This window comes from Salvelinus fontinalis, chromosome 17, assembly GCF_029448725.1.
Source record: "Salvelinus fontinalis isolate EN_2023a chromosome 17, ASM2944872v1, whole genome shotgun sequence".
In the NCBI taxonomy this organism is placed as follows: domain Eukaryota; kingdom Metazoa; phylum Chordata; class Actinopteri; order Salmoniformes; family Salmonidae; genus Salvelinus; species Salvelinus fontinalis.
Window position 1 is genome coordinate 23,797,213 of NC_074681.1, and position 27,803 is coordinate 23,825,015.

Consider the following 27,803-nt stretch of genomic DNA (forward strand, 5'->3'; position numbering starts at 1 on the left):
AAGCTGTCATCCAGCGATGAGGAGATAGATGTTGCTTCTCTCTCTGCCTGGTCTACCTGGAGTTTTGAGTTTCTCTCTCCTCCTACACCCTGACACTCTGGCCCACTCTCTGGCTACCTCGACTCCTCATCTCTCACTGTAGTCAGAGAGGTCAGGGGGTTACTGCAGGCATGGGGGAGAGAGGATAGGGGAAGCAGGCAGGGGGGAGAGAGGAGAGGAGAGGGAGAGCTGTCTGCCATGGTAGGCAGGTAAAGGGAAGAAGCAATGATATTTTATTAATTTGCTGCTGAGATTCCCTGAAACAGACCAAAGGCTGTGACAGGTATGCAGGGCCACCCCCCTCTCCCCCACCGCCTCCCCCCTTCTCCCCCACCGTCCTCCGATACTCCCACACCGCCTCCCCCTGTGAACTCTACCCTGCGAGGGGTAGACAATTTTCGCCGGCCTGTCGAGATGGATGATGGGAGAGCTTCCGTCTAATCAGCCCTCCCAGGACCCCCGCCCGGCCACCCCCTCGGACCGGACAGATTGACTGACTCCTGGGCCTCGGTGACCCAGAATCCACAATCCAGAAGAGACTCTGCTCTCTCCTAGACCACCATTGTTTCCAGAATCCTCCTGAGACCCATCCCCACCCTCCACCTCTCCCCTTCCCCCATCCCATTAAAATATGGAGTGGAGATATTGCATGAGGTACTGATGGGGAGGGCCTATGGTTCAGTGTTAGTGCTAACAGGGCTAGCTGTGGTGTGGTCTCCGGTATGGTCTCCCTGCTCTCTCTCACTCTCTCTCTCTCTCTCTTTCTTTCTCTCTCTCATTCTTTCTCTCTCTCTTTCATTCTCTCTCTCTCTCATTCTCTCTCTCTCTCTCCCAATACCCCCTACAGTCCACCACCCATGCACCCATAGGGGTAGGAGACACATCCTATTCTAGTCTCTCCTCCAATCTACTGTACTCTTACTTCCTCCCATGCCCTTACCCTGGTTTGGACAAGCCAGGGGTTTGTGGGTACTCAGGACTGACGTTTTTTTTGTTCTCCCCTTTCCTCAGTATTATATTCAATGGATATGTCTCTTCCTTATTACATAAGGCACTGAGTCACTGACAATGCTCTACTATTCCACTGGGTTAATGAGGCAGATATATTAACTGATGGTGGTGGCAGTGAATTAGCCACAGCTTAAATCTTTCTATAATTGGAAGTTCATTTTGCGGTTCCACTTACATTTTTACATTTTTTCTGGGACGAGATTCCCCCTCGTTCCTCTTGGCTGGGGCTCTTTTTTATACTACACTTTCATTATCATTCCTTGGAAGTCATGTATGTCCTGCTCGAAATTGACAGATGAGAGGAGAGGAGATGAGATGAGAGGAGGGGAGTGAGTGAGTGGGTACTCAATTGGTACACTAGGACTTCTCCTTCTCCCACTTTCCTTAGATACCCGCAGGACACACCTTAATTGGAGTGTCTTTTAAAAGGATTCCTTCAAAGACGCCGATGCTCTGTCCAAAGATCCAGCTCTGTAATGAGTGCTAGAAGTCACAAGAACACGTCTGTATCATGTTGTACTTCTTCTCACAAATTACATCCTCCTTTTTCCTCTGTCTGTGATAGCCATTATTGCCAAGCTGTAACCGATTTTTCTGTTTTAAATTAAGGAAATGTATTAACTGGCGTGTCGCCGTGTTAGTGTAAACAGCGATGCATGTCGTGACATCCATAATTTCTGGGGAAAATACCCAGATTATATCTTGGAAATAGAGCAGAAATAATCACCATGGTTTGCTGTATTACTAATGATATTATTGCATAAGCATATGTAATAGCATAGCCCATTCTACTGTAGATCGGATAACAATTTTAGGGTAATTTCTCAAAGACTGCGAGACTACAGCAGCCAGCAGCATACCACCCTGCATACCACTGCTGGTTTGCTTCTGAAGCTAAGCAGGGTTGGTCCTGGTCAGTCCCTGGATGGGAGACCAGATGCTGCTGGAAGTGGTGTTGGAGGGCCAGTAGGAGGTACTCTTTCCTCTGGTCTAAAAAAAAATATCCCAATGCCCCAGGGCAGTGATTGGGGACACTGCCCTGTGTAGGGTGCTGTCTTTCGGATGGGACGTTAAACGGGTGTCCTGACTCTCTGAGGTCATTAAAGATCCCATGGCACTTATCGTAAGAGTAGGGGTGTTAACCCCGGTGTCCTGGCTAAATTCCCAATCTGGCCCTCAAACCATCATGGTCACCTAATAATCCCCAGTTTACAATTGGCGCATTCTTCCCCCTCCTCTCCCCTGTAACTATTCCCCAGGTCGTTGCTGCAAATGAGAACGTGTTCTCAGTCAACTTACCTGGTAAAATAACGGTAAAATAAAATAAAATAAATAAAAAACTGCGAGACTATGCAGTCATCACACAAAATATTATTTAAACAATATTACATTATATTATTTAGTGTTAAGTTTGTCAGTGTTTTTTGGAGTGTGATGTTTATCTGTGTTTTTGGGTCTCTCGCCGACTTTGAGAAACTGAAACGAGGCAAAGCATTATTCTGACACGGTACATTGGGACTATAATTCCCATGAAGATTGATTTTAGAATGTGCCCATTTGGAATATGCCCCCACCTTGAGTGCACCATGTCCCTAACACTTTCCACTCTGAGGCCGATCTACATTTCACTTTTTGAGAATACACTATCTTCATTTGCCAAGTGTGACAGCTTCACATGCGTTTGAACTTCTGTTTTTATCTTTTTAAATGACAAGCCGTTCTTCTCTTCATCACCCCAGGTGCTCACAATGCTGTCACCATTTCAAAGAGTTGAGCAGCAAAATAAAAGTGAATAAAAGGGCACAACTGTGTGTTTGTGATGCGCTATAATTAATATTTAAATGTATTTATAATGATGTACAAACACGCTGTACAAACAGTCGTCAGCCCTGTAAAAGGGGATGTAAACATTGTGAGATGAATGGCGACGACGTAACACAGTCGTGGCATTCTACTTTCCTACTGTAGGTGGATCAGAATTAGACAGCATGACAAACCTAATGATCCTAGGAGGATTTTCTCACTGCAGTGTGTATGTGTGTGTGTGTATGTGTATGTGTGTATGTTTGTGCGTGTGTGTGTATGTAGAGTATGTGTCTCTGTTTCTTCCTCCAAGGGTGGATCTGATGTGTACATGCGAACACAGTGTCTGGAGGGAAACATGACAAAAACTCCCAGAAGCCTTTGAGGCATTCTCTTTTTCTTCTTCCTCTCGCTCACTGTACTACAGGGAAAAGTTAAAACCAAACAGAGGGAGGGATGATCAGTGCTGGAATTCTTCATCAGATCTGTACGCTAACACACACACATTTGTATTTCTATTTCACTTTCTGACACTTTCATGAAGCTTGTCATTAACGCCACATGAGAAATATATTCCAGGTTTCATTTACCTGTTTAAAGAGATTCACTTTGCAAATGTCTGATTCTAAACGTGTTTTACAAAACCCTGTTGAGGCTAGCTGGTCCTCATAGCATCAGATTAAACAGTTCCTCACAGATACGTTTTCAAACATGTACAATAATTATTAGACAGTTCAATTTTGTACAAATGTTACATGACGCCAATTGTGTGGCTATTAAAAGGGAATATTCTGACTGACTCTCTCCAAACATGTGGGTAAATGTGAGAGTGTATTTGTTCTTTGTCGGCGTCACAGTTTCAACTCAAATCTAACAGTAGCCTCAAATGTACTCCTAAAATTCACTCTGTCACTGAAGTAGCTATAGCAGCGAGAGGAAAGGAGAGAGAGACAGAGAACAGAGAGAGGAGTATTGTATGAGTGAGTTTGCTGTGCTGTGCTGTAGCATCATCGCTACACCACTCAAACTCTTGTCCGTAAGTGAAGCAGTTAAATGTGAGTAATTTTGTTTCTGGGACTGTGGAGCTCCATGGACCCCATCTCCCTCCCAGTGACAGGCTTGGATCTCACATCCTCTACCCCCCTTCCACCCCCTGCCTCAGTCTAATTAGTGTGTGTAGCCCAGGGCTCACGTCCCACCAAGACTCATCCCCCCCATCTCCCTCCCAAGATGGCTCCCCTAAGAAAGATCCTTAATTGGGTTCTTTAGTCATAGTCTCCATTTTAAGTGTGGAAAGGCATCTGTGTTTGTAGCTATCACCTCAGAAATCAGCTCAGATTTTTCTCTTTCTCTCGCTCACTGCTTTCTTTATCTCTCTCTTTTCACTCTCATTCTCCCCATCTCCCTCCCTCTCCATCTGCTCTCTCTCAATTCCTGTATGTATCTCTCTCATCATCTCTCTCTCTCTTACTTTCTCCCCATCTCCCTCCCTTTCCCTCTGCCTTCTCTCAATTCCTGTATATATCTCTCTCACCATTGATCTCTCTTGCTTTCTCTCCATATCCCTTCCCTTCCTATTTCTATCTCCCCTCCCTCTTTACATCCCTCCCTCTCTCTGTTCTCTCTCTCCTTCCCTCTTTGCCGCTCTGTAGTCGCTTCACTTAATGAGGCTCTATAATAACCCAGTGGTTGTGCAGTTGTTTTGCGACCTCAGTCAAACATCACTGCAGAGTGGGTTTCTAGCACCATTCACTTGTCTACATAGACAGGGTAATGATTATCATTTGGTGGAACAAAGCACACTAGCGCTCCAATAAGGGATCTGTCTTCTCCCGTTGCACCTCAAAAAGTATCACGACTCAGGTATGACCCAGATGCAGACACAGGAGGTGGATGGTTCGGTACTCAGAATATTTATTATCACAAAGGGTCAGGCTAAAGGGCAGGTCGAGAGCAAGCAGAGGTTCATCATCCAAGTCAGAGTCAACAAGGGACAGAACGGCAGGCGGGCTCAGGGTCAGGGCAGCTAGAAAGGTCAGAACAGGGAAGACTAGAAAACAAAACTAGAGAGTAACACAGGTAACACATGGAAAACATGCTGGGACGACATGACCAGACAAGACGAACTGGCAACAGACAAACAGAAAACGCAGGTATAAATACAGTAGAGTATTTGTGTCATCAAGGCAAAGGGTGGCTACTTTGAAGAATCTAAAATCTAAAATATATTGTGATAGTTTTACACTTTTTTGGTTACTACATGATTCCATATGTGTTATTTCATAGTTTTGATGTCTTCACTATTATTCTACAATGTAGAAAATAGTAAAAATAAAGAAAAACCCTTGAAAGAGTAGGTGTGTCCAAACTTTTGACTGGTACTGTATACGGAGGGTACGGGGCAACAGAAGATGAACAGCAGAGGGGCTAAGGACTTTAGAGATGGGAAATGGACCAATAAAATGGGGGGAAAGTTTTCGAGACTCCGCCCGAAGGGGCATATCATGGGTGGACAGCCATACCCTCTGCCCGGGTTGATAGCGTGGAGCCGGGTCCGGGGGCGATCCGCTTCTCGCCGATACATGGAGGAGATCTAAAGAAGAGCGGGCCAAGCTCTCTTCAAGGTACGCCGACATCTGGGCCGAGGGTATTCTGACCTCTTGCTCGGGGAAGAGGGGCTGGTAACCGAAGGAACACTCGAAGGTTGAGAGTCCAGTGGCTGAGCAGGGAAGGGAGTTACGGGCGTACTCCACGCACACAAGTTGCTGGCTCCAGGTAGTGGGGTTGGCAGAGACTAGGCAGCGAAAAGTAGTTTCCAGGTCATGATTGGCTCGCTCCGATTGGCCGTTGGACTGGGGATGAAACCTGGAGCACAGGCTGGCCGATGAATCATTGAGGGTGCAGAATGCTTTCCAGAACCTGGACGAGAACTCAGGACCCCAATCAGAGACCATGTTGACCGGAAGTCCATGGATCCGGAAGACCGGAAGTCCATGGATCCGGAAGACCGGAAGTCCATGGATCCGGAAGCCGTGCTGCACCATAAGTTGGGCCGTCTTCTTGGCTGAGGGTAACTTGGGAAGGGGAATGAAATGTGCAGTTTTGGAAAACCTATCCACCACAGTAAGGATGGTGGTGTTGCCAACTGACGGAGGGTATCCGGTGACAAAGTCCCCGGATATATGGGACCAAGGGCGATGAGGAACAGGGAGTGGTTGAAGGAGACCAGCTGGAGCTTGCCGCGGAGTTTTGTTCTGTGCGCACACAGTGCAGGTGGTGACAAATGAGGAGATGTCCGGAACCATGGTGAGCCACCAAAAATGTTGGCGGATGAAAGCCAATGTCCGACAGAAGCCGGGATGACAGGTGAGTTTGGAGGAATGGGCCCATTCCAGGACCGGGGACCTGGCCGAATCTGGTATGAACATCCGGTGTCCGGCTGGGAACGCTGCGCCTTGCAGACCCGGCTCTCAATACCTCAGACTAGTGTAGCTGCTAGACCGGAGGTAGGGAGGATGGTCTCAGGGTCAGATGGCGTAGCAGCGGAACTATACAAGCGGGAGAGGGTGTCAGTCTTCACATTCTTGGACCCAAGGTGGTAGGCGATGGTAAAAATTGAATCGAATGAATAACAGGGGGGAATGGCCCTTGCCTGGGTATCCTGGAAGGATATTGACCTCATCCCGTCAGTAGAGGATGCCTGGTCGTTCTTTAAAAGTAATTTCCTCACCATCTTAAATAAGCATGCCCCTTTCAAAAAATGTAGAACTAAGAACAGATATAGCCCTTGGTTCACTCCAGATCTGACTGCCCTCGACCAGAACAAAAACATCCTGTGGCGGACTGCACTAGCATCGAAAATAGTCCCCGCGATATGCAAGGGAAGTCAGGAACCAATACACGCAGTCGGTTAGGAAAGCAAAGGCTAGCTTTTTCAAACAGAAATTTGCATCCTGTAGCTCTAACTCCAAAAAGTTTTGTGACACTGTAAATTCCATGGAGAAGAAGAGCACCTCCTCCCTGCTGCCCACTGCACTGAGGCTAGGAAACACTGTCACTACTGATAAATCCACGATAATCGAGAATTTCAATAAGCATTTCTCTACAGCTGGCCATGCTTTCCTCCTGGCTACCCCAACCCCGGCCAACAGCTCCGCACCCCCAGCAGCTACTTGCCCAAGCCTCCCCAGCTTCTCCTTCACTCAAATCCAGATAGCAGATGTTCTGAAAGAGCTGCAAAACCTGGACCCGTACAAATCAGCTGGGCTAGACAATCTGGACCCTCTCTTTCTAAAATTATCCGCCGCCATTGTTGCAACCCCTATTACCAGTCTGTTCAACCTTTCTTTTGTATCATCTGAGATCCCTAAAGATTGAAAAGCTGCCACGGTCATCCCCCTCTTCAAAGGGGGTGACACTCTAGACCCAAACTGTTACAGACCTATATCCATCCTGCCCTGCCTTTCTAAAGTCTTTGAAAGCCAAGTTAATAAACAGATCACTGACCATTTCGAATCCCACCGTACCTTCTTCACTGTGCAATCCGGTTTCCGAGCTGGTCACGGGTGCACCTCAGCCACGCTCAAGGTACTAAACGATATCATAACCGCCATCGATAAAAGACAGTACTGTGCAACCGTCTTCATCGACCTGGCCAAGGCTTTCGACTCTGTCAATCACCCTATTCTTATCGGCAGACTCAGTCTTGGTTTCTCAAATTACTGCCTCGCCTGGTTCACCAACTACTTCTCAGACAGAGTTCAGTGTGTCAAATCGGAGGGCCTGTTGTCCGGACCTCTGGCAGTCTCTATGGGGGTACCACAGGGTTCAATTCTCGGGCCGACTCTTTTCTCTGTATATATCAACGATGTCGCTCTTGCTGCAGGTGATTCCCTGATCCACCTCTACGCAGACGATACCATTCTGTATACATCTGGCCCTTCTTTGGAGACTGTATTAACAAACCTCCAAACGAGCTTCAGTGCCATACAACACTCCTTATGTGGCTTCCAGCTGCTCTTAAATGCTAGTAAAACTAAATGCAGGCTTTTCAACAGATTGCTGCCCGCACCCGCCCACCCGACTAGCATCACTACTCTGGACGGTTCTGACTTAGAAAATGTGGACAACTACAAATACCTATTTATAAGTGTCTGGTTAGACTGTAAACTCTCCTTCCAGACTCATATTAAACATCTCCAATCCAAAATTAAATCTAGAATCGGCTTCCTATTTCGCAATAAAGCCTCCTTCACTCACGCTGCCAAACATACTGACTATCCTACCGATCCTCGACTTCGGCGATGTCATTTACAATATAGCCTCCAACACTCTAATCAGCAAACTGGATGCAGTCTATCACAGTGCCATCCGTTTTGTCACCAAAGCCCCATATACCACCCACCACTGCAACCTGTATGCTCTCGTCGGCTGGCCCTTGCTACATATTTTTCGCCAGACCCACTGGCCCCAGGTCATCTATAAGTCTTTGCTAGGTAAAGCTCCGCCTTATCTCAGCTCACTGGTCACGATAACAACACCCACCCATAGCACGCACTCCAGCAGGTAAATCTCACTGGTCATCCCCAAAGCAAACATCTCCTTTGGCCACCTTTCCTTCCAGTTCTCTGCTGCCAATGACTGGAACGAATTGCAAAAATCGCTCAAGCTGGAGACTTATATGTCCCTCACTAACTTTAAACATCATCTATCTGAGCAGCTAACCAATTGCTGCAGCTGTACACAGCCCATCTGTAAATAGCCCATCCTATCTACCTATCTCATCCCCATATTGTTTTTATTTACTTTTTTGCTCTTTCGCACACCAGTATTTCTACTTGCACATCATAATCTGCACATCTATCACTCCAATGTAAATTTGCTCAATTGTAATTATTATGGCCTATTTATTGCCTTACCTCCTCACGCCATTTGCACACACTGTATATAGACTTTTTTTCTATCGTGTTATTGACTGTACGTTTGTTTATTCCATGTGTAACTCTGTGTTGTTGTTTGTGTCGCACTGCTTTGCTTTATCTTTATCTTTATGTATACCACCATGGTCTTGGTCTCCGGGCCAGACAGGGAATAAAGCCCCCCCCCCCCCCCCCCCCCCCCCCCCGAGATGGTGTGGTGTCCGGCAGGAGGTCAATTGCGCAATCATAGTGTCGATGCGGAGGAAGGGATGTGGCGCGAGCCTTGTTGAAAACCTCCCGGAGGTCCTGGTACTCTGCGCGGACCGCGGAGAGATCCAAGGCTTTTCACAATCCCGCAATGACTTCCAAGGGCAAGCTGTGCTGCCTTAAGGCAATGTGCATGGCAGAACGGGCTCCAATCCAGGATAGAACGAGTAGCCCAGTCGATCCCCGATCCCATTATTCCAGTTTTGCCTCTGGAGCCATGAAAATCCCAAAGCCACAGGTGTATGAGGAGATTGAATTAGTAGAAACTGTATGGAATCACTGTAATTTCCCGACACTCGCAGGTTAACGGGAACCGTACTGTGAGTGACCCTGTCAATGGAGCATCAGTCCAAAGCTCTGGCGTCCATGGGAATAGAGAGGAGTTGAGTAGAGATACCCAGCTCAGATACCAGGGTAGTGTCCATGAAGCTCTCGTCAGCCCCAGAGTCAATGAGCACCCGGAAAGATTTTGACCAGTCAGCCCAGGGCAGGATAGCGTGGAGTGGAGTGTGAGTAATGGGAGTTTGGAGACTCCCTGTATGGCCCACCAGCGTGCCCGTACCTACTGATGAGGCTGATCTTTTACTAGACAGGTGGATATGTAATGTCCTGTTGTACCACAATACAGGCAACTGTTGGCGCTCAGCCTGCGTAAATGTTCACTATGAGACAATCTAGCCCTGCCCTGTTGCATGGGCTCAGGAGGAGATGAGCCGCTAGTCCCAGATGATCCCCGAGGGGCCCGGGCTCTCTTGGGAATGCAGGCGTCGGGGACTTCCGGGGTTCTTCGGAGGCGAGGGTGAAACCGTGGACGAGCGAGTGTGGCTGAGAACAGACCTTCTCTCCCTCCTACGTTCCCGGAGGCGCCCATCGATCCTTATAGTCAAGGCTATGAGGGAGTTGTGGTCCCTGGGTAACTCCCGGGCTGTGAGTTCCTCTTTGATTTCCTCCAATAATCCATGAAGGAAGGTGTTGAACAGGGACTCCGGGTTCCAGGCACTCTCGGCGGTCAGCGTACGAAAGTCAGCCTTGTGGTCTGCCACACTGCGGGAGTCTTGATGAAGTAGCTTCTGAGCCGCCTCTCTCCCGGACACATGGGAATCAAACACCCAAGCGAGCACCCTTCCAGACATCAGTGTTCTAAGATACTCTATTTTTGACCAATCTGGAGGAAATTAAGATGGCTGTGGATCAAAGATGAGCGAGCACTGGAAGAGAAACTCACGGCAGGTTCCAGGATCCAGGAGGTTTCCGCTGTGGCTTGCTCCAGAAATGAGTTGAACATACAGTTGAAGTCGGAAGTTTACATACACCTTAACCAGTCATAACAAGCCAATGGCAATGCAGATTACACAGTACGCAAACAATCGATTAAACAAAGGATATGACAACATGGAACACCCTGCTTCTTCGCTTCTAGAAACTTTTAAAAACACAATTAACAAACTTAGTTGTGCCCATCCTTTAAAAAAATTATTTCATCTTGTATGTAAAGCGTCTTTTGCATGAAGCCTGGAGTTCCTTATTTTTAATAATGAAGACACGTGTTTTCAAAGAAAATTACATTTTTCTTTATAGACCTACAATGTGTTGTACAGCGTGGACAATGTTTCTAGAATATACAGTTGACGTCGGAAGTTTACATACACTTCAGCTAAATACATTTAAACTCAGTTTTTCACAATTCCTGACATTTAATCCTAGTAAAAATTCCCTGTTTTAGGTCAGTTAGGATCACCACATTATTTTAAGAATGTGAAATGTCAGAATAATTGTAGAGGGATTTATTTCAGCTTTTCTTTCTTTCATCACATTCCCGGTGGGTCAGAAATTCACATACACTCAATTAGTATTTGGTAGCATTGCCTTTAAATTGTTTAACTTGGGTCAAACGTTTCGAGTAGCCTTCCACAAGCTTCCCAGAATAAGTTGGGTGAATTTTGGCCCATTCCTCCTGACAGAGCTGGTGTAACTGAGTCAGGTTTGTAGGCCTCCTTGCTCGCATACGCTTTTTCAGTTCTCTCCAAAAATGATCTATGGGATTGAGGTCAGGGCTTTGTGATGGCCACTTCAATACCTTGACTTTGTTGTCCTTAAGCCACTTTGCCACAACTTTGGAAGTATGCTTGGGGTCATTGTCCATTTGGAAGACCCATTTGCGACCAAGCTTTAACTTCCTGACTGATGTCTTGAGATGTTGCTTCAATATATCCACGTAATTTTCCTTCCTCGTGATAGTCATTATGGCCAAACAGTTATTTTTTTGTTTCATCAGACCAGAGGATATTTCTCCAAAAAGTACGATCTTTGTCCCCATGTGCAGTTGCAAACCGTAGTCTGGCTTTTTTTATTGGTGTTTTGGAACAGTGGCTTCTTCCTTGCTGAGCGGCATTTCAGGTTATGTCGATATAGGACTCATTTTACTGTAGATGTAGATACTTTTGTACCTGTATCCTCCAGCATCTTCACAAGGTCTGTGCTGTTGTTCTGGGATTGATTTGCAGTTTTCGCACCAAAGTACGTTCATCTCTAGGAGACAGAACGCATCTCCTTCCTGAGCGTATGACTGCTGCGTGGTCCCATGATGTTTATACTTGCGTACTATTGTTTGTACAGATGAACGTGGTACCTTCAGGCATTTGGAAATTGCTCCCAAGGATGAACCAGACTTGTGGAAGTCTACATTTGTTTTTCTGAGGTCTTGGCTGATTTCTTTTGATTTTCCCATGATGTCAAGCAAAGAGGTACTGAGTTTGAAGGTAGGCCTTGAAATACATCCAAAGGTACACCTCAAATTGACTCAAAGGATGTCAATTAGCCTATCAGACGCTTCTAAAGCCATGACATCATTTTCTGGAATTTTGCAAGCTCTTTATAGGCACAGTCAACTTACTGTATGTAAACTTCTGACCCACTGGAATTGTGATACAGTGAATATAAGTGAAATAATCTGTCTGTATACAATTATTGGAAAAATGACTTGTGTCATGCACAAAGTAGATGTCCTAACCGGCTTGCTAAAACTATAGTTTGTTAACAATACATTTGTGGAGTGGTTGAAAAACGAGTTTTAATGACTCCAACCTAAGTGTATGTAAACTTCCGACTTCAACTGTATGGTCATGGCGTTCTTCCAAGGTATGGAGTCCCACCATAAGGTTCTGAAGTAGATCCTTGTGTCTTCCAATGGTGGCTCCTTGCAGGGAGAGCTGGTCTGAGTCTGCTGGATTGAGGGCAAGCAGAGGTTTGTAATCCAAGGCAGAGTCATCAAGGGACAGAATGGCAGGCAGGCTCAGGCTCAGGGTCAGGGGAGGCATAAAGGTCAGAACCTTGAAGACTATAAAACAGAACTAGAGAGAAGGTAACACACGTAAAAGACATTGGGATAACTTGACGAGACAAAACGAACTGCCTAACAGACAAACAGAAAACGCAGGTATAAATACACAGGGGATAATGGAGAAAATGTGAGACACCTGGTGGGGGGTGGCGAGAAGCAAAAGACAGGTGAAATGGATCATGGCGTGATAAAGAGATGGCTATTTTGTCTATCCAGCCAGACTATTCCAGCTATTACTCATTTATTACATGGCTATTATACACACAACTACATGCAAGAGGCTAGACACAATAAGACACACACCAAAGTCTCCCCACTCCACCCTAGCCCCAGAGCTGTACTGAATGTCCACGTTTCCCCAGACACCACACTTCAAACAAGACGGTTGGTTTCCAAGGAGACCATGGCAGTGGTGGCCAAACAGCGAACAAGGTCAGCCCTCCCTACGCCCAAATAAATCAAATCAAATTGTATTGGTCACATACACATATTTATCAGATGTTATTGCGGGTTTAGCAAAATGCTTGTGTTCCGAGCTCCAACAGTGCAGTGGCTTCTAAAAACAATTCACAATAATGCACACAAATCTAAAAGTAAAAGAATGGAATTAAGAAATACATAAATATTAGATTGAGCAATGTCATAGTGGCATTGACTAAAATACAGTAGAATAGAATACAGTATATACTAATACAGTCAATAAGTGTTGACTGTGGAGAGTGCCAGCTGCTAGTTTTATTAGTTGTATTTATTTATTTGATTGTATTCTTCATAAGCCTGGCCTGAGGCCAAACAGGAAGAGATTGCACCCCTAGTGGTCGTGCCAACAGTGTGGAATGGAGATCACTGCAAGCAAAGGGGGACTGAGTCAAAACTGGCCTGTGTTCAAATAAACCCGCAATCACTGCTCTGACAGAACCCAGGGAATGTAGCACTGGGACTGCATGGGCCTTCTCTGTCTGGTCATAGGGGTGAACTTCACGTATACAGGTTAGGTATGATCAGTCTTTTTACAGTAGCTGGTGAAACACCATAGAAACAATGGCTATTTAGAGCTGTGTGGAATGAAATAGCATTTGTCCAGTGCTTTGTGTTAGTAGTTCGGATACAGCATGACCCATATGTGTCTCTTAAAGCAGCCCAATGTTCTCGTTTAACCTGTGATCTGTTCTGAGGCCTGTGAGTTCTTAGCTCAGCATATCTGAGCAGCAGCGTGGTCTGCTCTTATGCCTTAATTAAACTTCTGACTGATGACTAGCAGTGTGCTGTGGCTGGATCTCTGTGGTTTGGCGCTCCGCTTACTCCCTGTGCTCCAGATCCAGCTACTGTATGTTAGCAGACTTATGTCCACTACGAGCAGAGAGGTAGTTTCAGCACACACTCAGTAGACATGGGGCCACTACTGTTTAGACCTGGGGGGCATAGCCACTACTGTTTAGACATGGGGGGGATAGCCACCACTGTTTAGACATGGGGGGGATAGCCACTACTGTTTAGACATAGGGGGATAACCACTAATGTTTAGTCATGGGGGGGGGATAGCCACTACTGTTTAGTCATGGGGGGCATAGCTACTACTGTTGTACATGTGGGGCACAGCCACTACTGTTTAGTCATGGGGGGATAGCCACTACTGTTTAGACATGGGGGGGATAACCACTACTGTTTAGTCATGGGGGGATAGCCACTACTGTTTAGACATGGGGGGATAGCCACTACTGTTTAGTCATGGGGGGGATAGCCACTACTGTTTAGTCATGGGGGGATAGCCACTACTGTTTAGACATGGGGGGATAGCCACTACTGTTTAGACATGGGGGGCATAGCCACTACTGTTTAGACATGGGGGGGATAGCCACTACTGTTTAAACATAGGGTGATAACCACTACTGTTTAGTCAAGGGGGATAGCCACTACTGTTTAGACATGGGGGGGATAGCCACTACTGTTTAAACATAGGGTGATAACCACTACTGTTTAGTCAAGGGGGATAGCCACTACTGTTTAGTCATGGGGGGCATAGCCACTACTGTTTAAACATAGGGTGATAACCACTACTGTTTAGTCATGGGGGGCATAGCCACTACTGTTTAAACATGGGGGGCATAGCCACTACTGTTTAGTCATGGGGGGCATAGCCACTACTGTTTAAACATGGGGGGCATAGCCACTACTGTTTAAACATGGGGGGCATAGCCACTACTGTTTAAACATAGGGTGATAACCACTACTGTTTAGTCAAGGGGGGGATAGCCACTACTGTTTAGACATGGGGGGGATAGCCACTACTGTTTAGACATAGGGTGATAACCACTACTGTTTAGTCATGGGGGGCATAGCCACTACTGTTTAAACATGGGGGGCATAGCCACTACTGTTTAAACATAGGGTGATAACCACTACTGTTTAGTCAAGGGGGGGATAGCCACTACTGTTTAGTCATGGGGGGGATAGCCACTACTGTTTAGACATAGGGTGATAACCACTACTGTTTAGTCATGGGGGGCATAGCCACTACTGTTTGAGATGGGGGGCATAGCCACTACTGTTTAGACATGGGGGGGATAGCCACTACTGTTTAGTCATGGGGGGGATAGCCACTACTGTTTAGTCATGGGGGGCATAGCCACTACTGTTTAGTCATGGGGGGGATAGCCACTACTGTTTAGACATGGGGGGGATAGCCACTACTGTTTAGACATGGGGGGGGGGGGGGGGGGGGGGGGGGGGTAGCCACTACTGTTTAGACATGGGGGGGATAGCCACTACTGTTTAGACATGGGGGGATAGCCACTACTGTTTAGTCATGGGGTGATAACCACTACTGTTTAGTCATGGGGGGGATAGCCACTACTGTTTGAGATGGGGGGCATAGCCACTACTGTTTAGTCATGGGGGGATAGCCACTACTGTTTAGTCATGGGGTGATAACCACTACTGTTTAGTCATGGGGGGGATAGCCACTACTGTTTGAGATGGGGGGCATAGCCACTACTGTTTAGTCATGGGGGGATAGCCACTACTGTTTAGACATGGGGGGGATAACCACTACTGTTTAGACATGGGGGAGGATAGCCACTACTGTTTAGTCATGGGGGGCATAGCCACTACTGTTTAGTCATGGGGGGATAGCCACTACTGTTTAGACATGGGGGGGATAACCACTACTGTTTAGACATGGGGGGGATAGCCACTACTGTTTAGTCATGGGGGGCATAGCCACTACTGTTTGAGATGGGGGGCATAACCACTACTGTTTAGTCATGGGGGGCATAGCCACTACTGTTTAGTCATGGGGGGCATAGCCACTACTGTTTAGTCATGGGGGGCATAGCCACTACTGTTTAAACATAGGGTGATAAACACTACTGTTTAGACATGGGGGGCATAGCCACTACTGTTTAGTCATGGGGGGCATAGCCACTACTGTTTAAACATGGGGTGATAACCACTACTGTTTAGTCATGGGGGGGATAGCCACTACTGTTTAGTCATGGGGGGGATAGCCACTACTGTTTAGTCATGGGGGGGATAGCCACTACTGTTTAGACATGGGGGGGATAACCACTACTGTTTAGACATGGGGGGGTAGCCACTACTGTTTAGTCATGGGGGGATAGCCACTACTGTTTAGTCATGGGGGGATAGCCACTACTGTTTAGTCATGGGGGGGATAGCCACTACTGTTTAGACATGGGGGCGGGGTAGACACTACAGTTTAGATATGGGGGGGGGATAGCCACTACTGTTTAGTCATGGGGGGGATAGTCACTACTGTTTAGTCATGGGGGGCATAGCCACTACTGTTTAGACATGGGGAGCATAGTCACTACTGTTTAGACATGGGGGGGAGGGGGGGGTAGACACTACAGTTTAGATATGGGGGGGATAGCCACTACTGTTTAAACATAGGGTGATAAACACTACTGTTTAGTCATGGGGGGGATAGCCACTACTGTTTAGTCATGGGGGGCATAGCCACTACTGTTTAAACATGGGGTGATAACCACTACTGTTTAGTCATGGGGGGGATAGCCACTACTGTTTAGTCATGGGGGGGATAGCCACTACTGTTTAGTCATGGGGGGGATAGCCACTACTGTTTAGACATGGGGGGGATAACCACTACTGTTTAGACATGGGGGGGTAGCCACTACTGTTTAGTCATGGGGGGATAGCCACTACTGTTTAGTCATGGGGGGATAGCCACTACTGTTTAGTCATGGGGGGGATAGCCACTACTGTTTAGACATGGGGGCGGGGTAGACACTACAGTTTAGATATGGGGGGGGGATAGCCACTACTGTTTAGTCATGGGGGGGATAGTCACTACTGTTTAGTCATGGGGGGCATAGCCACTACTGTTTAGACATGGGGAGCATAGTCACTACTGTTTAGACATGGGGGGGAGGGGGGGGTAGACACTACAGTTTAGATATGGGGGGGATAGCCACTACTGTTTAGACACGGGGGGCATAGCCACTACTGTTTAGACATGGGGAGCATAGTCACTACTGTTTAGACATGGGGGGGAGGGGGGGGGTAGACACTACAGTTTAGATATGGGGGGGATAGCCACTACTGTTTAGTCATGGGGGGCATAGCCACTACTTTTTAGACATGGGGGGGATAGCCACTACTGTTTAGACATGGGGGGGATAGCCACTACTGTTTAGACATGGGGGGGATAGTCACTACTGTTTAGACATGGGGGGGATAGTCACTACTGTTTAGACATGGGGGGGATAGCCACTACTGTTTAGACATGGGGGGGATAGCCACTACTGTTTAGACATGGGGGGGATAGTCACTACTGTTAAGACATGGGGGGGATAGTCACTACTGTTAAGACATGGGGGGGATAGCCACTACTGTTTAGACATGGGGGGGATAGTCACTACTGTTTAGACATGGGGGGGATAGCCACTACTGTTTAGACATGGGGGGGATAGCCACTACTGTTTAGACATGGGGGGGATAGCCACTACTGTTTAGACATGGGGGGGATAGTCACTACTGTTTAGACATGGGGGGGATAGTCACTACTGTTTAGACATGGGGGGATAGCCACTACTGTTTGAGATGGGGGGATAGCCACTACTGTTTAGACATGGGGGGGGGGGGGGGGGGGGGGGGGGGGGGGGGGGGTAGCCACTACTGTTTAGACATGGGGGGCATAGTCACTACTGTTTAGACATGGGGGGATAGCCAGTACTGTTTAGACATGGGGGATAGCCAGTACTGTTTAGACATGGGGGGGATAGCCACTACTGTTTAGACATGGGGGATAGCCAGTACTGTTTAGACATGGGGGGGATAGCCACTACTGTTTAGACATGGGGGGGATAGCCACTACTGTTTGACATAGGGGGATAGCCACTACTGTTTAGTCATGGGGGGGATAGCCACTACTGTTTGACATGGGGGGGATAGCCACTACTGTTTAGTCATGGGGGGGATAGCCACTACTGTTTAGACATGGGGGGGATAGCCACTACTGTTTGACATAGGGGGATAGCCACTACTGTTTAGACATGGGGGGATAGCCAGTACTGTTTAGACATGGGGGGGGGGGGGGTAGCCACTACTGTTTAGACATGGGGGGATAGCCAGTACTGTTTAGACATGGGGGGGATAGCCACTACTGTTTGACATAGGGGGATAACCACTACTGTTTAGTCATGGGGGGATAACCACTACTGTTTAGACATGGGGGGATAGCCACTACTGTTTAGACATGGGGGGGGGGGGGGGGGGGGGGGGTAGCCACTACTGTTTAGACATGGGGGGCATAGTCACTACTGTTTAGACATGGGGGGATAGCCAGTACTGTTTAGACATGGGGGGTAGCCACTACTGTTTAGACATGGGGGGATAGCCACTACTGTTTAGTCATGGGGGGATAGCCACTACTGTTAAGACATGGAGGGATAGCCACTACTGTTTGACATGGGGGGAAAGCCATCACTGTTTAGACATGGGGGGATAGCCACTACTGTTTAGTCATGGGGGGATAGCCATCACTGTTTAGACATGGGGGGATTGTCACTACTGTTTAGACATGGGAGGGATAGCCACTACTGTTTAGACATAGGTTGGCAACCACTACTGCTTAGACGTGGGGGGGAGGGGGGAGCTACTACTGCTTAGACGTGAGGGGGGGGGGGGGGGAGCTACTACTGCTTAGACATGGGGGGATAGTCGCTGCTAGGGCTGTGAGCTGTATGACAATAAAAACAATTGTGCATGTCTTGGATGGATACAGGTAGCAGAAGTAAGGGGAGTTAGTGCTGGAATCGCTATAAGTTCTTGTTGATGTGAATCTATGAGTTAAACGAAAGTTTCCATTGCATAGATGCATCTCAAGTTAGGATTCAAAATAAAATAGATTGTTTTGGCATTTTTCTGTCTTTCAATGTCAGTTGAAATGTCACAAATCAAAATTACCTGACAAGTCCCTAAATTGTTCTTTAGCAAATTATTCAATCATTTTTGTGAATTGGTGTGCATAAAACGTGTCAACAAATGTTTACCATTTCAATTATGTCTCTTTGAGGCCTAATGAGAATCTGATGTTTTTCACCTGGCCTGGTCTGTGCTCTCTGTTGCCTGGCATCACGCTTGTATAATATAATGTCTCCTCGACTTTCCCCCAGTTTGAGGGGTCCGCCGAGACCCAAGCTTAGAGACTAATTATTGTTCATTCCATCAGCTTTCTGAACACTCTATAAAGTCACAGCTCTGGGTTGTAAAAGACAGGCTAAAACCAGAAAGAATGAGTTGAGGTTTTAGTCCTGCTATAGTTTTGCCTAGTTTGTAGATTAGGGACTGATGCATGCCAGATTTTACAACTCCTAGATAGGTATTTTAAGTATCAGCTAACCACATCATATGTTATAGCAATCTGTCAGTCGATGACACAGTCGATAATGTGGCACACAACCATTGGTTGATGTATGCAACGTCTGAGCAGGGGAACGCGACCTAGGAGTAAACGAGAGGTTTAAAATGGCAGCTGATCTGTTTGGCTTTTTCCTCTGCAGGGCTGATGTAACAGGTACACCTCTGTTGCCTTGCTGCACTGGAGCCCAGACCACCGGTGCTATTGATGGAGACCAGAGGAATTGGAAACTACATAAAGAATGATTAGTTAATAAATCAACTCCCCAGCCTGCATGCACTTTCCCTGTCTCTCGCCTCCCTCTCTCTATCTCTCTTCCTCTCCTCCTTCTCTGTTAAATTCTTTAAGACATTTGCATGGTTTTTCATAGGTACACAGGATCCCTGCCGGGCGTTCTCCCTCCCTCCGTTCCCTCTCACCCCCCGAGGGCGTTCCAGCAATATGATGTAATCTGATGAAAGAAGGCGGATGGAGGGTTAATGGTGGCAGAGAGCCAGTCGATGGAGGAGAGAGAGGAGGTAGAAGAGCCTTCTCAGGCACAGGCTTTATTCGGGAGAAAAAGCAGAGCAAAACTTTATTTAGTGGAGAATTGACAGGGTTTTACCTGGGCTCTGCTGGTAACTGGGACCTGCAGTATAGCAGCGTCGTGTATGTAGCCCAGCGGGTGGTCGGGAAGAAGAACCATGGGGATTAAGGGAGAGTGTGGGTAAGAGAGGGGGAGATTGAGGATAAGATAGGGGGAGATGCGGGGTAAGTGAGGGTGAGATTGGGGGTTAGGAAGAAAGAAGATGGGGTAGCAGGGAGATTGGTGGTAATGGGTTTAGTGGTTGGGGTCAGTCAATCTGTTATGAATTGACATGATTGATTTAGGTGACATTGGTGGGCTGAGGCTAGGAGATGAGGCAGTGTATTTGCTGAATTTCACTGTGAATGGTTGCACACATTGGCCTTCAAGAATTTCATAAAATGATGGAGTCGAAATTGAATGATGGAGTTCTTATTTTCTCTCCCTCTTTATCACTCTCTCCCTCCCCCCGTTCTTCACTGATATACAGAACAGTATCTATCTTCCACTCTGTGGAGTTCAATATCCACAGAGGTAAAGGTATCATTTTCCTTTTACCTTTTTTTCTCTCTTTCTTTCTTTTCTTTCTATTTCCCTCCAGCCTGCATGGCTGCCACGGCCACTGAAGTCGTTTAGCACCGTCCTTGAAAAAGCCCTCAGTGAGAAAACTACTGGCATGTTTAAGGAAAAGGTAGAATGCAGTGTGTGTCAGACAAAGCTGGGATGTGCAAGGGGTAGGGTGGTGGAGATGAAGGGGGGGTACTCCCCAGGGGGGGTATTTTCCCCTCTAATAGCTGTTACGAGCCCTACATTATATCCAAGGAGCTACATTCCTTTGGGGTCCAGACACACACACATACACATACACACATACACACACACGCACACACACAGTACACATACACACAGTACACATACACACAGTACACATACACACACACACACACACACACACACACACACACACACACACACACACACACACACACACACACACACACACACACACACACACACACACACACACACAGGCACACTCTCTCTCCCCCTCCCTCTCTCTCCCTCTCTCTCCCTCTCTCTCCCTCTCTCTCCCTCTCTCTCCCTCTCTCTCCGTCTCTCTCCCTCTAACACACAGAGACACATAGAAAAAAGCACACACACTCTCTCCCGGCCGCTTTGCTCGCTCCGTGTCAATATCCTGCCATTTGAAGTCACGTACTGCAGGGGCTTCTGGGAGTCACCGAGGAGCCAGGCTGACGGGTAATGGGCCGCATTCATTAATAAGGTTGCCGTGCTCCTGTCCCTCCCCGGCAATGCCACGGATGTCTTCACCGGGGGGATGGGAGGTGGGGGGGGCCGTCCCGTGGGGAGTCTCCTCCCAGACTCACTTAAAGGAGCTTTATTTCATCGAGAGAAGAGAGGAAAGAGAGAGAGAGGCGAGGGAAGCAGAGGAGAGAAGAGAAGCCGGGGCCGGCTCTTTAAAATAAAGTGCGGGGGCCCAGATGGGGCCCCAGGCAAGCCGAGGCTAACCCTTCTAAGGGTCAAACTCCCTCCTGCCCCCGTCAAACAGCTTATTACCCCACCTGTCGGAAAGTAATCGCCCCGGCTGAAAGGAAAGCTGTCGAGGTGTTTAAATGCTTTATATGGAGGCACTTGAAAGGGTAAAGAGGGAGGGGATGGAGGGGAGGGGAGTAATGGACGTGGCCTAGCCTGCCTTAGGGATTCTGCTATGTTGATAAGACTGAAGGTGACTGCAGTCAGTGCATTGGTAAACTCACCTTTATGGCTCAGGCTCGCTGAAGGAGTCACAACCTTTTGTGGTTCAGGGTCTTTCCATGTTGTTTATTCAAAGAGAATTCAAACCTACCCAGAGTAGGAGTTTGCGTACGTGTAAGGGTGTGTTTAAACTGTATGTCACTGTTCTTCTTTGTGTGTGTAATCAGCGTACTGATGAGTGTTTGACAGGTGTGCCTAGTCCGTGGAAGTGTAGCGAGTCCAAGGCCATGTTTTTAACAGAGCGCAGCAAGTGGGGCATGTGGTTTGCATTAAAGGGATTAGCAGTCACTTCAAAAGATGACCTGGATTCGGCCCACCAGGGACACCAGTTACACACCCCCTGGTCCACACACACACACACACACACACACACACACACACACACACACACACACACACACACACACACACACACACACACACACACACACACACACACACACACACACACACACTCCCTCCTTTAAAGAACCTAGCTGGCGCAGCTGCCCCCACTACAACCACTCTCCCTCACTGCACCACACCCCACTGGTGTGTGTGTGAGTGTTTGTGTGTGTGTGCAGGGTTGCGTAGGTTACTTTCTAAATGTAATCCATTACAGTTACTAGTTACCTGTCCAAAATTGTAAAGGAAATTTTTGTATTACCCAAACTCAGTAACCTAATCTGATTCCATTCCGTTACTTTTAGATTACTTTCCCCTTAGGAGGCATTAGAAGAAGACAGAAATGTATGTTACCAATTGATCGACATCTATTGCAGGATAAATCAATGTTAAAGTTTAAATAGCTGGCCATATATTGATGTTAAATGTTACTTTATGGGTTGGTTATGTAGGCTTCTTCTAACCCATCGCTTTCTTTGACTATAATAATACGATTAAATTAAACTCAGCAAAAAAAGAAACATCCCTTTTTCAGGACCCTGTCTTTCAAAGATAATTCGTAAAAATCCAAATAACTTCACAGATCTTCATTGTAAAGGTTTAAACGCTGTTTCCCATGTTCAATGAACTATAAACAATTAATGAACATGCACCAGTGGAGCGGTTGTTAAGACACTAACAGCTTACAGACGGTAGGCAATTAAGGTCACAGTTATGAAAACTTAGGACAGTAAAGAGGCCTTTCTACTGACTCTGAAAAACACTAAAAGAAAGATGCCCAGGGTCCCTGTTCAACTGTGTGAACATGCCTTAGGCATTCTGCAAGGAGCATGAGGGCTGCAGATGTGGCCAGGGCAATAAATTGCAATGTCCGTACTGTGAGACGATAAGAAAGCTCGACAGGGAGACAGAATGGACAGCTGATCGCGTTCGCGGTTGCAGACCACGTGCAACAACACCTGCACAGGATCGGTACATCCGAACATCACAGCTGCGGGACAGGTACAGGATGGCAACAACAACTGCCCGAGTTACACCAGGAACGCACAATCCCTCCATCAAGGCTCAGACTGTCCGCAATAGGCTGAGAGAGGCTGGACTGAGGGCTTGTAGACCTGTTGTAAGGTAGGTCATCACCAGACATCACCGGCAACAACGTCGCCTATGTCACAGCATCATCGGACTGAGCTTGTCATTGCAGGCAATCTCAACACTGTGCGTTTCAGGGAAGACATCCTCCTCCCTCATGTGGTACCCTTCCTGCAGGCTCATCCTGACATGACCCTCCAGCATGACAATGCCACCAGCCATACTGCTCGTTCTGTGTGTGATTTCTTGCAAGACAGGAATGTCAGTGTCCTGCCATGACCAGGGAAGAGCCCAGATCTCAATCCCATTGAGCACTTCTGGGACCTGTTGGATCGGAGGGTGAGGGCTAGGGCCATTCCCCCCAGAAATGTATGGGAACTTGCAAGTGACTTGGTGGAAGAGTGGGGTAACATCTCACAGCAAGAGCTGGAAAATCTGGTGCAGTCCATGAGGAGGAGATGCACTGCAGTACTTAATGCAGCTGGTGGCCACACCAGATACCGACTCGTACTTTTGATTTTGACCCCCCCTTTGTTCAGGGACACATTATTCCACATTATTCTGTTAGTCACATGTCTGTGGAACTTGTTCAATTTGTCTCAGTTGTTGATTCTTGTTATGTTCATGCAAATATTTGCACATGTTTGCTGAAAATTAACACAGTTGACAGTGAGGACGTTTCTTTTTCTGCTGAGTTTATATCTATCTCTACATTTAAAAAAAACAAAGTCGATCAGAATTACAGTCATTCCATTAAATGTTATACCCCTTGATCTTCAGGAATAGGACTTGGAAATATGGAAGTATAGATTAGCCAAATTAAGAATTTATTAGCCAGCCCTACTCTGTTGTTCATGATTTTGTTGTCATGGAGGACTGATTGGGCTCATTGATTCGAGTTGAAAAATAAATGCTGCGCTCATGGAATGGCATGCTTTGAGCACTACTGAAAAGTGCTATTTACAAAAGTAATCTTCAAAGTAATAATCTAGTTTTTCAAAAGAATCTGTAATCTGATTACAACATTTTTGCTGGTAATTTAACAGATTACAGTTACCATGTTTTTGTAATCCCTTACATGTAATCCCTTATACTCCCCAACCCTGTGTGTGTGTTAATATATTCCATCACAGATATTACGTGGTAACTGTTGTTTCCATGGCCACAGCCATTGATCTGATGTTGGTATTGATGGTTGGGGATTGAGATGTTGTAGGGAGGGAGATGTTGTCAGCTCAATGGTGGCATGTTAGTGTGTCAGGAGAGGACTTAACCATGTTTAATCTCTTGGAGGACCAGAACATATGGCTCCACATAACCATTTACTGCTGCTCGGGTTGATTGGACATACATCCTGACATTCACCACTCACAACACTACATTATGTCAATCACTAACTCTCTGAAAAAACAATGGTGAATTCATTATTTGGTATTAGGAATATGAGAAGAAATTCAGTGTTCAAATTCAAACTTTCTAAATGGAGTAAATGTTGAATGAAATGAAATGTCCTTGTGTTGAATTTGATCTTGATTCAGTCGTTTCATTCCTCTCTCTCTCTCTCTCTCCCTCTCTGTTCTTCCTCCTGTCCAGAACCACACGCTGACTCAGCACAGCAGCTAACCAGGCAGATCATCACTTGGCCTGAGGAGCAGAGGAGAACCATACAGCGAGGAGGAGAATCATGTCTGACCCAGTCAGTCCTCCAACCACCGTCAGTGCAATAGCCCACTGGCTCTTTTGCACTGAACTTTGGATTCACTTCACATCAGGAAGGACCATGTCACACAAAAAGAAAAGGACAGATGAAAGACAGAGGTGTGAAAAAAAGACAGAAAAACATATCTCTAATCTTTGTCTGGTCGTCATGTCAACAAAACTGGACAACTATCTTTGTAAATAGAAGTACTTCTTCATGTGTTGCTTAATAACTCCAGCTAAATTGTAGTCTTATACAGTACAGTATTTGCTAATGTACAGTTCAGAACCGGTTTTACCCAAAAAATAAAGAGAGAAAAAAAGCTAAACAGAGAATGCCACTGTCAATCAGAAGATGTGGAACTCATCCACAATATGTTGGCGAAACAGGGTGCCAATGTGGGGTATAATTATATAGGGAACAGGAAGTTGTGGTATGGTCAGTAAGGACCCTTTTCATCAGCGCACATTTCCTGTATGTGACACTATCCTGACCTGGTCACTTATGACAGAAGGGTGTAGCAGGATGCTCAATCACCAGCAGAGCCTGACATTACATCACAGGTCTCATTCCATCATGGCTGCCATTCCAGTTGATCAGCTGAGGACTAAGTTGTGCATTTAATCTGGTCCGCCTGCCTAACTGCACATGGACAAGTTCAAATGAGACGAAGATAAAAACATTTTTGGGGAAAAACAGGACAGGGTTCTGATATATGCAAATGCAGTGACACAGATTTGAAAAGGCCAGCTAGAAACTCTGGTTGGCACGGTAACAGAGACATCGTCAACCCCCCTGTGTCTCCTAGAGCATCATGGGAAATCTCCAGCCCACTGACTCAAACCTGTATGTTTCTGTTATTAATGTTTACTGCTCGTTCAAGCCTGGAGATTACTGGAAAAATTATGTCATTTTTCTTAGCTCTTTGTATTACATTTTTTTTGCAATGGGGAATAAATCCATTTTGATTTGGGGTCGTGGGGGAGACTACATGTATTCGGTCTCTCTGGGGGATAAACTTATGTCCTGGGCTCTCCTTGAGAGCTCCCAACTTCTCCTCTTCCTTCCCTGTTTCCTGCGGTATCCTATTGCTCTGCTCTCTGCTCAAGCTGGAAGCCATTGTGGCATTATAATACACCAATATAAATCATTCTGTAATGTAAATGTTTTTGCATTCATTGAACCTGAGATGCACTTTTGTATGAAACTTTAATGTTTTGATCTTTTGATTGAGAATTGTTCGTACTCAGTTTACAGGAAATTAACCACCATCTCCTGCTTCAGCAAAAGGACAGTTATCTTGTCTGTTATTCAAATGTTATTGTACAAATATGGAGTTCTGTATTTGGCAGACCTAATTTTTTTTTGGTGTTGCACATGTGATGGAAATATTAAAACTGTATGAAAAATGGCTTCTATGTGTGTGTGTGTGTGTGTGTGTGCATACACTATGTGTGTGGATCAATTAATTTGATTAAGTAGCAAAATGGGCCCTTGGCAGCATAAACATTATCTACTTCAAAAGCTTACTTTGCATTTTTGGATTTAAATCAAATTCCATCCTTTTCGCTGGTTCCCTTGTGGCTCTGCCTAACGAACATCTGAGCATCTTAAGGGAGGTCTGCGTTATTAATGACTCCATTACCCATCACCCTGTGCGGTCGCATTCCACACACCCTCGCACCAGGCCTATTAGGGAGCCTGCAGCACTCCAGGGGACCAATGGAAAGGAAGGATGTCTGTGCCGAATGGGACAAAGGGCCAACTAGTAACATCTGTCTGTCTTTACAGATGATTCCTCACAGCAATGAGATGAAAAACACAAAGTCCAAAATAACTGTTATGACAAGGGACATGAGTATGTTATGCAAAAGCATATATTTAACAAAGACAACAAATTGAATAAGATTATACAATACTTTTTCATGTTTTAATAAAATTATGCCACTTTTTTTCTAAACAAAATTAAGATTAGAAATAAATTAAATCAGCAGGGAGTATTCATTTGTACATATAGTATTATGATTCACCAACCTACCGTCTTAATACATCAATACAAGAAAATATATAAACTCACAGCACCTCCCGTTGGTCTGCCTGTAGGATGATTGGCTGGTAACAGACCCAATCATGTGTCCAGACAGATTATTGACCATGACGAGCCAGCACCACGACCATGGGGAAATAAAGTCACTTTATCTGTGACATGTGTCAACAACAATTACTTTACTGTATTCTCCTTCACTGTATCCTAATGAACACATATAATAATAAGCTGATCAGGTATCTGTTTTGTACTATCTGATGTACAGGTTTTATCTGCCATTTTGACTCCTCTTCATTATGCTTTTCTGACTGTGACAATCTTTCTCAATTGAAATGGAATGCCACCACATTCCAAATTCAGAAATGGAATGGAATAGATGGCTCATCTCACCAGTGTTCCAGCGTTAACTGTCAAGCAGAATGCATGCTGGGCAGCCATTAAACAACTTTGCTAGCATCTCCCCGTGCCAGACACTTTTAATAAGCTTCAAGGGCATTCTGAACGGGTCCAGAACTTTCTGTTGCCAGAGATGGACTGGCCCACATCATCCATTACGTTAAATTGGGTGGCGGCCTCCAGCTCATATTTATGATTTAATTAAATTAACTTGTGAGAACCACCGAGGCCTCCCTTTTGCCCGCCAGCCTCAGCAATGAAAAGCACACACACAATAACACACATGCTCACACAGGGATGCACACACACATACGCCCATGTATACACTCTCACACACAAACACACAGATGCATATGCCTCCAAATTCCTCCTGACCAAGAGTGAGACTGTCGGCGCTTTGGCAAGGGGACTCTCAGAGGCTCAATTAAAGGAATATAAATACACAGACCCCAGTCATCTCCGACAGCGAGCGATGGACCACATGGCCTGCACGGCATCTATAGAGATATCATTCCTGGGCTGATCCACCATAATATGGCTGCACACACATACTGTACTTTCAGTGCAA

At 46.3% G+C, this 27,803-nt stretch overlaps 1 protein-coding gene across 5 annotated transcripts in view; it reads left to right on the forward strand.

Moving 5' to 3' along the window:
* The window catches only part of LOC129814002 (zinc finger protein 521-like), a 164,040-nt gene extending 137,837 nt beyond the window's left edge, over window positions 1-26,203 (forward strand). For all 5 annotated transcript variants that reach the window (XM_055866720.1, XM_055866724.1, XM_055866721.1 and 2 more), the window contains exon 8: window positions 24,687-26,203. In XM_055866720.1, coding sequence (XP_055722695.1) covers window positions 24,687-24,716 — 30 coding nt within the window. In that variant the 3' untranslated portion in view covers window positions 24,717-26,203. The remainder of the gene's footprint in view (window positions 1-24,686) is intronic.
* Window positions 26,204-27,803: the final 1,600 nt, after the last annotated feature.